General features: G+C 48.3%; 1 protein-coding gene across 1 annotated transcript in view; it reads left to right on the top strand.

Annotated features, from left to right (window-relative positions):
- The first annotated feature begins 6,467 nt into the window (after positions 1–6,467).
- The window catches only part of miga1 (mitoguardin 1), a 145,593-nt gene continuing 140,040 nt past the window's right edge, over positions 6,468–12,020 (top strand). Inside the window, 3 exon segments of the mRNA XM_038793747.1 lie at positions 6,468–6,649; positions 6,789–6,962; positions 11,713–11,908. Of these exon segments, the coding sequence (XP_038649675.1) occupies positions 6,855–6,962; positions 11,713–11,908 (304 nt within the window). The 5' untranslated portion in view covers positions 6,468–6,649; positions 6,789–6,854.

Genomic DNA, 12,020 nt, shown 5'->3' with positions numbered 1-12,020 from the left:
GAGGTGGCAAATGGAGTTTAATGTGGAGAAGTGTGAGGTGATTCACTTTGGAAAGAATAACAGGAATGCGGAATATTTGGCTAATGGTAAAATTCTTGGTAGTGTGGATGAGCAGAGGGATCTCGGTGTCCATGTACATAGATCCCTGAAAGTTGCCACCCAGGTTGATAGGGTTGTGAAGAAGGCCTATGGTGTGTTGGCCTTTATTGGTAGAGGGATTGAGTTCCGGAGCCATGAGGTCATGTTGCAGTTGTACAAAACTCTAGTACGGCCGCATTTGGAGTATTGCGTACAGTTCTGGTCGCCTCATTATAGTAAGGACGTGGAAGCTTTGGAACGGGTGCAGAGGAGATTTACCAGGATGTTGCCTGGTATGGAGGGAAAATCTTATGAGGAAAGGCTGATGGACTTGAGGTTGTTTTCGTTAGAGAGAAGAAGGTTAAGAGGTGACTTAATAGAGGCATACAAAATGATCAGAGGGTTAGATAGGGTGGACAGCGAGAGCCTTCTCCCGCGGATGGGGGTGGCTAGCACGAGGGGACATAGCCTTAAATTGAGGGGTAATAGATATAGGACAGAGGTCAGAGGTGGGTTTTTTACGCAAAGAGTGGTGAGGCCGTGGAATGCCCTACCTGCAACAGTAGTGAACTCGCCAACATTGAGGGCATTTAAAAGTTTATTGGATAAGCATATGGATGATAAGGGCATAGTGTAGGTTAGATGGGCTTTAGTTTTTTTTTCTATGTCGGTGCAACATCGAGGGCCGAAGGGCCTGTACTGCGCTGTATCGTTCTATGTTCTATGCGCCGACCGGCTAAAGCCTTTTGGCCAGCCCCGCTGCCGCTGGCGCCGGTTTTTGGCGCCAATCTTCTGGTGCCAACCGCTCCGGCGCGGGGCTAGCCCCCAAAGGTGCGGAGAATTCCCCACCTTTGGGGAGGCGCGACCCCGGAGTGGTTGCCGCCACTCCCCTACGCCGGGACCCCCTGTCACGCCGGGTAGGGGAGAATTCCGCCCCTTGTTTGCTGCTGACAAAAATGGAGGAAATGATTTTGGGTCCCTTTGGCCCTCGTACACGCTCCTCCAATGGAACCTGGTGGATGAAGGTGAAGCCTTCCGGTGTCAGAAAGTATGGAGTCTCCATCTGTCCAAAGTTCTGCATTTTTTTTCCTGTAAGTGTGCCAAAATTGTAAAAAAAAAATGAATAAAATAAATGAATAAAACCACCCCCCGAACTTATAAAAAAAAAGAATAAAATAAATGAATAAAACCCACCCCGAACTTGTAAAAAAAAAATGAATAAAATAAATGAAAAAATAAAAATTAAGTTTATCAAATAAATGAATAAAATGATAAAAACCTCCCGAACTTGTAAAACAAAAATCTGTGAACGTTAAAAAAAATAGCGGGCGCACGGTGCATGCGTGCCCGATCATCGGCACGCATGCGCATCGTTTTGCGCATGCACGCCGATGATCGTGTGCACTGCGGGCAAATTTTTTTTACATGTCTGCAGCCATTTTGAAGGCCGCTTGCAGCCGGCGTTATTAAAAGCCGGCCGCTGCGCAGGGATTTGCGCGATCAGGAGCGCCGTGAAGGACGGCTCCGCGACCCTCCCGACAGGCGTCCGCGACCCACCCATAGGTCCCGCCCCCGAGTTTGAAGAACACCGACCTAACGTATAACTTGTAATTCTGCATGCTTGTGTGTGTGTGTGTGAGTGTGTGAGTGTGCCCTTTTTGTTTTAAACTCAAGCGAATGCTTGCCAGACTAGTTTCTTTGCAATTAGCACATAAATAGTTGAACACAGGCAGTAAATAAACACCTCATCCTCTTACAACCTCACAAGGTAGCACAGTGGTTAGCACTGTTGCTTCACAGTGACAGGGGCCCCCGAGTCCGAATCCCAGCTTGGGTCACTGTCTGCGAGTCTGTACGTTCTCCCCCTGTCTGCGTGGGTTTCCTCCGGGTGCTCCGGTTTCCTCCCACAAGTCCTGAAAGACGTGCTCGTTCGGTAATTTGGACATTCTGAATTCTCCCTCTGTGTACCCGAACAGGCGCTGGAATGTGGCGACTGGGGGATTTTCACAGTAACTTCATTGCAGTGTTAATGTCAGTCTCCCTGTGTCAATAATAAAGATTATTATTAAAGAAAAACCCGTTACAGTCAGTCTTGGAGTGGTAGGACAGAGGAGTCCTTTTTACTTCTCCTCACGTGGCTGTCACTGTACCTTTTAGTTGGAAAATTAAGCAAGTCACCAATTCCTTGGCGATAAAAACAATATCCTTGGAATTATGATTGATCTGGATTTGAACTGGATAACCGCTTATGTACTGTGGCCACAAGAGCAGGACAGAGGCTGGGAATATTGTTGGGAGTAACTCACCTCCTGATTTCCCACAGTGTTTCCACTATCTACAAGAGGAAAGTGTGAGGGAATGCTCCCCACTTGCCTGGATGAGTGCAACCCCATACAACTACCCGAGAAGCTCAACACCATCCAGGACAAAGTTATTTTGTTTGATTGGCACTCCATCAGCCACATTAAACATTCACTTCCTCCTCTACTGAAGCACTGTGACTACAGTGTGTTGCACCATCTATCAGAGCCACTGCAACAACTCACAAAGCCTCTTTCAATGGCACGTCCAAACCCTTTGGGATGGATTCTCCGGACCCCCAGCCATGTGTGTATCAGTATCACACCGTTCACTGGTGGCAGGATTCGCCCGCTTTGACAATTGTCACTGCGATTTCCCATTGAAGCCACCCCATGCTGCCAGGAAACCCGTGGGTGGAGGTGTGTTGCCGGCGGGAAAAGAGAATTCCAACAGCCGCAGAATTCCGGACCTTGTTTTTATTTGGCGATTATCTTAAATTTACATCTTCTAGTTGCTGAGCATGTAATCTACTTTGTCAAAACCTCCGATAATCTTGAATATGTATATCAAATCTCTTCTTCTTTTAAAATTTAGAGTACCCCATTATGTTTTTTTTTTCCAAGTAAGGGTCAACGTGGATGCATCAACAAACATGCATCAACATGGTTACTTTTTATTTTGCATTTGTGTATCAGCTGTGGCTCAATTGGTGTGTGATGAAATCAAAGGTAGTTTTAAGAGATTTATATTTGCATTGGCAAACATTAAAAATAAGGTATAGTTTCAAGTGTGTTTAATTTAATGTTTCTGTGCCTGGAAGGATAAAACTGATAGATTCAAGCTGTATGTGTGGGAGTTGGTTATGTTGCAATTGTGTTTCTATTGTGCTTAGAGAGGGCTATGGTGTGACGAATAAATAGGCCAGCAGAGATATGCAGGCATTGCTTAGCAAATGGGGCCTTGTAGGATAGAGAAGCTTTTAAGTTTGAGCTTTAGCTGAATTTGTGGCCAGTTGAAGACAGGACCTCGGGGAGTGAACATCTCTCAACCTTGCCAAAAGAAAGACTGGATAGAACGGGAGTTGTAAAGAGGCAGGCTTCCTAAAGTACAAGTTACAATCAAGATAACCAGGAAATTGGATTAGAAAGCACATTTAAGACGACTGGAGTTAAACGAACAGTGGTCAAGGTATTGTTCAGAAGCATTCAAGAAAGAGTAAACAAAGTGTTCTGACCATAAGGGCAGCACTTTGGCACAAGTGGTTAACACTGTGGCTTCATAGCGCCAGGGCCCCAGATTCGACTCCCCGCTGGGTCACTGTCTGTGCGGTGTCTGCACGTTCTCCCTGTGTTTGCGTGGGTTTCCTCCGGGTGCTCCGGTTTCCGCCCAAAGACGTGCAGTTAGGTGGGTTGGCCATAATAAATTGCCCTTAGTGACCAAAAGAAAAAAGGTTAGGAGGGGTTATTGGGTTATGGGGATAGGGTGGGAGTGAGGGCTTAAGTGGGTTGGGGCAGACTCGCTGGGCCGAATGGCCTCCTTCTGCACTGTATGTTCTATGTTCTAAAGAGACAATTGCAGTAACCAGATTTAAAGCAACCTTCAAAGGTAATAAAAAAGGACGAATATCGTTTTAATACAGAGTGGGAATCAAGAGTTAAAGCAATTATGTGCAGTTCACACAGCAGGCAAGACAAAGAAATCCGACAGGGTTTGGTGTAATATCCTGGACTGGATTCGCTGTTAAAAATGGAGCAGAAGCTTTGTTTAAAAGTGTCATTTGGAAAACCCGGTCCGGAATTTCGAATGTAAACCGCTAACGGGAAGCATGATTACGAGAGAGGATTTTTGGAAGTGGAGTTTGGAAACTTTCATGTGACAATCACGTGGGGGGATTCTGAGGAAATATCTGCAAACATTCAAACATTGGGGTTCTAGTGGAAGTGTATTTGCCCGCAGTCATCTTCTGTGGTTAAAAGGGACTGTGTGTTAATGTTAAACTAAAGAGGGAATAGTGGTGTATTGTACATAATGCAATTTTTTCATGTTTAGTAAATGTGTTTTCTTGTTATTAAAGCTAATTAGCAGTCACGAGACTCTATTCCTCCATGTTTTATTAAAAAAAATAAAAGTTACAGGGCGGGATTCTCCGATAATGGGGCTAAGTAAACGCCGGAGCGTTTTACGATGACGTCATCTGGCCGCTAGGAGCAGTGATCCTGGGCTGCACAGGGGGCCAGCACGGCACTGGAGAACCTGACTCTGCTCCAGCTGCCGATACGGGCAGCAGCACGGCCAGCGCAGGTCCGCGCATGCACGCCATGGCTGGCGCGGGTCAGGCTCATGCGCGTGGGTTGCCGTCTCCAGGCAGGTCCCCGGGCAACATGGCGGAGCCCTACAGTGGCCCGGCGCAGAGGCACATAGGCCCCCCGGAATTAGTCTGCCCACGGTTGCCCCCGATCGCAGGCCTGGCCACTGTGGATGCCCTCCCCAGAGTTGGATCCTCCCTCCCCCCCCCTGGACGCCCCCCCCCCCCCCCCAGCAGCCAGAACGCCGAGGTCCCACCGGGTAGCACCACACGCGAACGACGCCGATGGCACTTGGCCGAACTCGGCCACGTAGAGCGGCCCCCAACCGGCGCCGTGGTGACCTCGCCGGCACATTTAGCGCCGATTCTCCAGCGATCGGAGCAGAGTCGCGTGATTCGTGCCCCTGCCGGCGATTCTCTGACCCGGCGCGGGATCGGAGAATCCTGTCCACGGTCTTTTGAGCCAGGGTTCCATTCCGGGACCTTCCCATCCAGTTATACCATCAACTGGGATGGTAACTAAAGCACTCTCACCTCTCAATCAGTAGATCCATGTCTCAAGTCCCAAGCGTAACAATCTATTCAGACACTCGGATGCTGTAATTTCTGGATGATATGTTACCTGGGGGGGGGGGGGGGGGGGGGGGGAGTGGGGAGAGAAGGGGGGGGGGGGAGGAGGTCTTCTTGCCCTCACAGGTAAAGATCCCACGGCAGTTTTTAAATTTATTTCGCGGGATGTGGGTGTCGCTGGCAAGACGAGCAATGTTGCCCATCCCTAATTGCCCAGGGTGACCTGATATCAGAGGGCAGTGATGAGCTGTGAACCTGGAGTCACGTGTAGGCCAGAGTGGGGTAAGGACGGCTGATTTCCCTCCCTGAAGGACATTAGTGAACCAGACGGGTGCTTCTACGACAATCAATGATTGTCGTCATGGTCACCGTTGCTGAGGCCAGCTTCAGATGCCAGAATTTAATCATTTAATTTAAATTTCACCAGCTGCTCTGGTGGGGTTTGAACCTAATGTCCGTGGAACATCAGTCTGGGTTGCTGAAAGAACCAGACCTGCGACGTTGCCACCATCTTCTCCGCTAAATTACCCTGAAGAACTGTCCTGACCAGTATGCTCATCCCCCGATCAACATCACAAAAAATGTGACCTGATCATTACCACATTGCAGTTCACGGATGAGGAGTGAGGGGGGGGGGGGGGGGGGGGGGAACCAAATAGGTGGCCATTTTTCTTTTAAAAATAAATTTAGAGGGGGGGTGGGGGGGACAAATAGGTGGCCATTTTTCTTTTAAAAATAAATTTAGAGTACCCAATTATTTTTCATTCCAATTTTGGAGCAATGTAGTATGGCCAATCCACCTATCGTGCACATCTTTTTTGGGTTGTGGGGGTGAGGCCCACCCAGACGCGGGGAGAACGTGCAAAATCCACACGGACAGTGACCCGGGGCCGGGATCGAAGCCGGGTCCTCGGCGGCGCCGTGTAGGCAGCGGTGCTAACCGCTGTGCCACCGTGCCGCCCCGGGCAGTCCAACCTTGCAGCAGTGGGGCGATGGGGTGAGTCTGGCTATGCTGTCAATCACATTCAGGGAGACAGGGAGCCCCGGGGGGGGGGGGGATGCAGCACTGGGAGCGAGCAAGCTTTACCCCCAGCACTCCCCCCCCCCCCCCTCCCCTGCGGTCCCACTCCCGCAGGAGATCAGCACCCACCCGGCCACGGACAGCGACTGCACCTCCGCCACACAGTCACAAGGAGGTACAAACCCCTCCTCCTCCTCGCTTGCTCTTTCATTCCTGTGTGGTGAGGGCTGGTAAATGTATGGATCGGCACCAAGGTGCATCAATGCGTCTGCAAAGAGTGCAGCTTTTGCAGTCTGCTAAATTATTTCAAGCATCCCTCTCCATTTGTTTCATGTCTCTGTGGCACTCTTGTGTCTGATACCAGCATTATTAAGGTAAGGGCTGTGCAGAAAACAAAAATGCATCAATATTTATTCCTGAATCCCTGGCAGGGAGATGTCAACGGTGATGTGTCTTGATGCAACATTGCCTGGCCGATTCATTTCTGCTTGAAATAACCTTGGTGTTTTGCAGTTGACAAGTTGCCCCTGAACAGGTCGGCTGGCTGGCTGGCTCAAAGGGGGATGGAAAATCGATGATATGCAAGATCTAGGCGAGGACCCCATCAAGGATCCGGCGAGGCACCTCAAGAACCTGGCGCTGCGAGCGGCCGATCTGCCCGTGTCTCTGTATCATTTCCTGCCAGAGGTCAGTTTCTATCTCTCCAGCTGAATGGGGTGGTAGCTGGCAAAAGCCCGGGGGGGGGGGGGGGGGGGGGGCTGCTGCAACTTCATCAGTTTTTTTTGCCGGGCAGCCGTTTAGAAAAAAACATGTTGACTTCCTGACACGATTTTTCTGCAAGAATAAAGGCCTGTTCTGCAATTAGCAGCATATTGGACACTGTCTTACAAAGGTTAATACAGCACCCACTGAAATGTGTCAGTGTTTTTGATAGTCTCCGAGAATGGGTCAGTATATACTGGGGTTCCCAGGGAGTCGGTCATTAGTTACATGGAGTCCCAGGAGTGTGTCAGTATTTACATGGGGTCCCCCAGGAGTGTGTCGGTATTTACATGGGGGTCCCCCAGGAGTGTGTCAGTATTTACATGGGGTCCCCCAGGAGTGTGTCAATATTTACACGGGGGTCACCCAGGAGTGTGTCGGTATTTACATGGGGTCCCCCAGGAGTGTGTCAATATTTACATGGGGTCCCAGGAGTGTGTCAGTATTTACATGGGGTCCCTGGAGTGTGTCGGTATTTACATGGGGTCCCCCAGGAGTGTGTCAATATTTACATGGGGTCCCCCAGGAGTGTGTTGGTATTTACACGGGGTCCCCCGGGAGTGTGTCAGTATTTACATGGGGTCCCCCAGGAGTGTGTCAGTATTTACATGTTGGTCCCCCAGGAGTGTGTCAGTATTTACTTGGGGGTCCCCCAGGAGTGTGTCAATATTTACATGGGGTCCCTGGAGTGTGTCGGTATTTACATGGGGTCCCCCAGGAGTGTGTCAATATTTACATGGGGTCCCCCAGGAGTGTGTCGGTATTTACACGGGGTCCCCCGGGAGTGTGTCGGTATTTACATGGGGGTCCCCCAGGAGTGTGTCGGTATTTACATGGGGGTCCCCCAGGAGTGTGTCGGTATTTACATGGGGTCATACATAAATAGAAGATAGGAGCAGGAGGAGGCCTTTTGGCCCTTCGAGCCTGCTCCGCCATTCATCACGATCATGGCTGATCATCTAACTCAATAGCCTAATCCTGCTTTCTCCCCATAGCCTTTGATCCCATTCTCCCCAAGTGCTATATCCAGCCGCTTCTTGAATATATTAGCCGCCTCTTGAATATATTGTATGTCGGGAAAAGGGGAGAAATAACAAGTGGAAAGGCCTGTGAGAGGGTGCAAGAAAAGAGGGATTGCAAAGGGATGATTGTGCATGGTAAAAGGGGATTGTAATAAAAATCACCATGGGAATTACTGCAGTGTACTCCTGTAGACAATGCATAATGAAGCCACAGTACAAGACTGGTACAGCCAGGTGTACACTGAGCCCTGTGTGCTGGGTGATATTGCTCATGGTCATAATTGTTCTGCAGGGGCTGGGTGTGAAGGTGAAACAAGATCGCCTTGAGGTCAAAGTGACAGTTCTGGCGGTGGGAGTTGGCAACTGAGGCAACCTCAGATGGCTGTCTCTGCCCTCCGGTTCCTCAACCAGGTAGATTGGAGTGCCCAGGGTGCACTGACCTTCCAGTCCAGGCCACTTGCGGAGCAGACCTACCTTTGGGGACTCTGATTGTACTCAGTTGCTAAGCCCCCTCCCCCCTACTCAGAGTTGGTGATTTCTACTATCCTGTGTATGAAGACATCAAAGGCCTCATTCTAATTTTAAGGCTATACCCCCTTGTTCTGGACCCCCCTAAATTACCCAACTAATTATGCAATTGAGTAAAGCTCTAGTGAGACCTCCATCTGGAACACTGTATTGACATTTGTCCGCTTAGCCTCAGAAAGGATAGAATGGCTTTGGTTGGATACAGCACAGGTTTATCAGATGACACTTGGAGTAAAAGAGTTACATTATGAGGATTTATATTAGGCGACACGAATCCTGTGTTTTAAAAGCTTGAGTTGGGACGATTGTTCTCACTAACTAGCTGTTCTTAGATTTTGGACATAAATGAGTTAAAGTGGGAGAGGGCGCGTTTGGCCTTGCTTTCAAAACAACTAGGACAAGGGGAGGAGGTCGAGTCTGTTTCGCAGAATAGTCTTTTAAAAATTTGATCATGGGACGTGAACATTGCTGGCTAGGCCAACATTTATTCCAATTCTCAGTTGCCTTTGAGAACCGCTGCAGTCTATGGGAGGGGCTATTGGGGAGAGAGTTCCAGGATTTTGACCCAGCGACAGTGAAGGAACGGTAATTGTATTTCCAAGTCAGGATGCCAAGTGTCTTGGAGGGGGACGTGCAGGTGGTGTGGTTCCCAAGATCTTGCTGAGCTTGTTCCTCTGGGCTGTAAAGGGGGAAGAATTGCTGATTCCAGAAGCTGTCACCGTTGAGTATTTAACAGCTGCTTTGAAGCACATCATAGCAATAAGAACAAATTTAACATTTAAAAATACCTTCTAACTGATAGGTACACTTATTAAAGGGGTGAAATGAGCAAACACAAAGTGTGAGTGAAATTTGGAATTCATTTCCGCCAGCACCAATTGATACCAGATCAATTGTTAATCTTAAAACTGTAATTTATGACTTTTAATAGCCAAATATATTAAGGGATATGGGACAAAGGCAATGTCTTATTAACTGGGTGGAATAGACTCCAGGAGGCAAATGAGGGCTTATATTAGGTGACACAAAGCCAGTGTTTTAAAAGCCTGATTTGGGGAGTTGGGACAATTGTTCCTATATCCTATGTTCTATGGTCCTATGTTCCTAAGTTGTTGTAGCCTTTCAGAGCCAGCACCTTCCATGAATGGAACTGAGAGAATCATAGAATCATAGAATATACAGTGCAGAAGGAGGCCATTTGGCCCATCATGTCTGCACCAGCCCTTGTAAACAGCACCCTACTTAAGCCCACACCTCCACCCGATCACCATAACCCAGTAACCCCACCTAACCTTTTTTGGACACTAAGGGCAATTTATCATGGCCAATCCTCCTAACCTGCACATCTTTGGACTGTGGGAGGAAACCGGAGCACCCGGAGGAAACCCACGCAGACACGGGAGAAAGTGCAGACTCCGCACAGACAGTGACCCAAGCTGGGAATCGAACTTGGGACCCTGGAACTGTGAAGCAGCAGTGCTAATCACTGTGCTACCGTGCCACCCAGGTGCGCTCTTGCTTTGCCTGACTGTATAGCGAGTTTCCAGTGTGTTGTCGAGCCATACAGATCAGGAAGGTCATAGATTAGCTTGTGCAGTATGTTACGATTGAAGTATTGAATGTACATGGATGTTTGCACATTTTTGCCTTTGTTGCTTTCTTTCTGTTGATGTCTGTAACTGTTTACAAAGCCAAAAGCTACCTCAATAAAATTGTTTTTTAAAAAAAAAGGAAGGTCATAGATTCAGTGCTGAGTAAAGTTAAAGGACTCATTGGTCTGGCAACATTGGCTTAGTCCTCATCACTGCCATGTTTGCCACCAACATCATAGTCATCAACAAGAATCATAACGCAGGGCCAGCACGGTGGCACAGTGGTTAGCATTGCTGCCTCACGGCACCGAGGTCCCAGGTTCGATCCCGGCTCTGGGTCACTGTCCGTGTGGAGTTTGCACATTCTCCCCGAGTTTGCGTGGGTTTCGCCTCCATAACCCAAAGATGTGCAGGGTAGGAGGATTGGCCACACTAAATTGCCCCTTAATTGGAAAAAACGAATTGGATACTCTAAATTTATTTTAAAAAAGAAATCATATCGCAGAGTATTCCAGAATAGTAGGAGGCCACTCAGCCCATCGTGCCTGTGCCAACTCTTTTGAAAGAGCTATAAATTAGTCCTGTTCCTTCATTCACAATAAGCCGTGCAATTTTCTCCCCTTCCAAGTATTTATTTCCAATTCCCTTTTGACAGGTTTCTATTGAATTTACCTCCATCACCTTGCAAGCATTGCATTTTTATCGCGACAACTTGCCGCGTTTAAAAAATAAATTCTCTCATTATCCCTCTCACTCTGTTTGCCATCGACCTTAAATCTTTGTCCTTTGGTTATCGACCTTCAGTCCATGCAGTCAATATTTCCTTCTGTCCTCCATCAAAACCTTTCAGGCACTTGTATTTTTATAGCACCTTTGTCCTTGAACAATCTTTTCAAGGAGTTTCACCGAAGCATCGGCACTTGACAAAAATCAACACTGAGTCAAAGAAAGAGGTCAGATCATTAGAGGGGAGATTCCAGTGCATTGGGCCTATGGGCCCTTCTATTCTTGTCCCTGGGATATGACAAGAAGTGTTCTTGCAAGTTTGGGTTTTATTTTTCACCATTAGTGTTGTTCACCCAGAGGAAAGCGAGGAGGAAGGCCCAGATGGGGCCCCTAGGGTGGGAGGGTCTCATCTATCGAGGACACATTGGTTAGCACTACAGGATTTACAGGCCTCACTGCCAAAAAGGGGCTACCGGGAGAAGCGCATCAGAAAATGTGGCCCCCCCCCAAAAAACATATTCCTCCTTCTCCGGATGAAGCCCAGATTTAAGGCATTAAAATTGTCCGAAAGGAGAAGGTGAGGAAGCGTTTGAGAGGGAATTCCAGAGAGTCAGGCCTGGATGACTAAAAACATGGCTGCCGGTCGCTAGGCGAAGGGAGTGCGAGGGTGCACAGGGGAACGTCCGTGTCTGTTTCGCCAAACGCTTCCCTCAGAACCAACCGCAGAAATCCCCAACCAGGTCTTTTTATTTTGAATGAGAGAATAAATTGACGACTAACTCCGTTTCCCCTTCCTGCCTGCCCTAGGTAAAGCTCTCTCCTCTGCTGAGGAAACTCTTGCTCATCTCCGTCGTGGGGGCTGCTTCGCTCGCTATTTTGGCTCATCAGTTAAAGCGAAAGCGTGGGAAGAAGCAAAAGGAGAAAGAAAAGGAGCAGGAGCAGTTGCCATGGGAACGAGAGGTTTTTGTTCCTGAATTTTTCAGGACTGCAGCATCAGAGAAAGGTAAATGTAGACACTCGAAAACGTTTTTTTAAAGCTGGCTTCATGTTTTCTGCATGCATTCCATTACAACCTCGAAATAATTTCTCATCGTGACTTCCGGAATGTTCCCTAT

Source organism: Scyliorhinus canicula, chromosome 4 (genome assembly GCF_902713615.1).
Source record: "Scyliorhinus canicula chromosome 4, sScyCan1.1, whole genome shotgun sequence".
In the NCBI taxonomy this organism is placed as follows: domain Eukaryota; kingdom Metazoa; phylum Chordata; class Chondrichthyes; order Carcharhiniformes; family Scyliorhinidae; genus Scyliorhinus; species Scyliorhinus canicula.
Note: the sequence above shows the minus strand (reverse complement) of the source record. Positions and strands in the feature narration are given on the sequence as shown.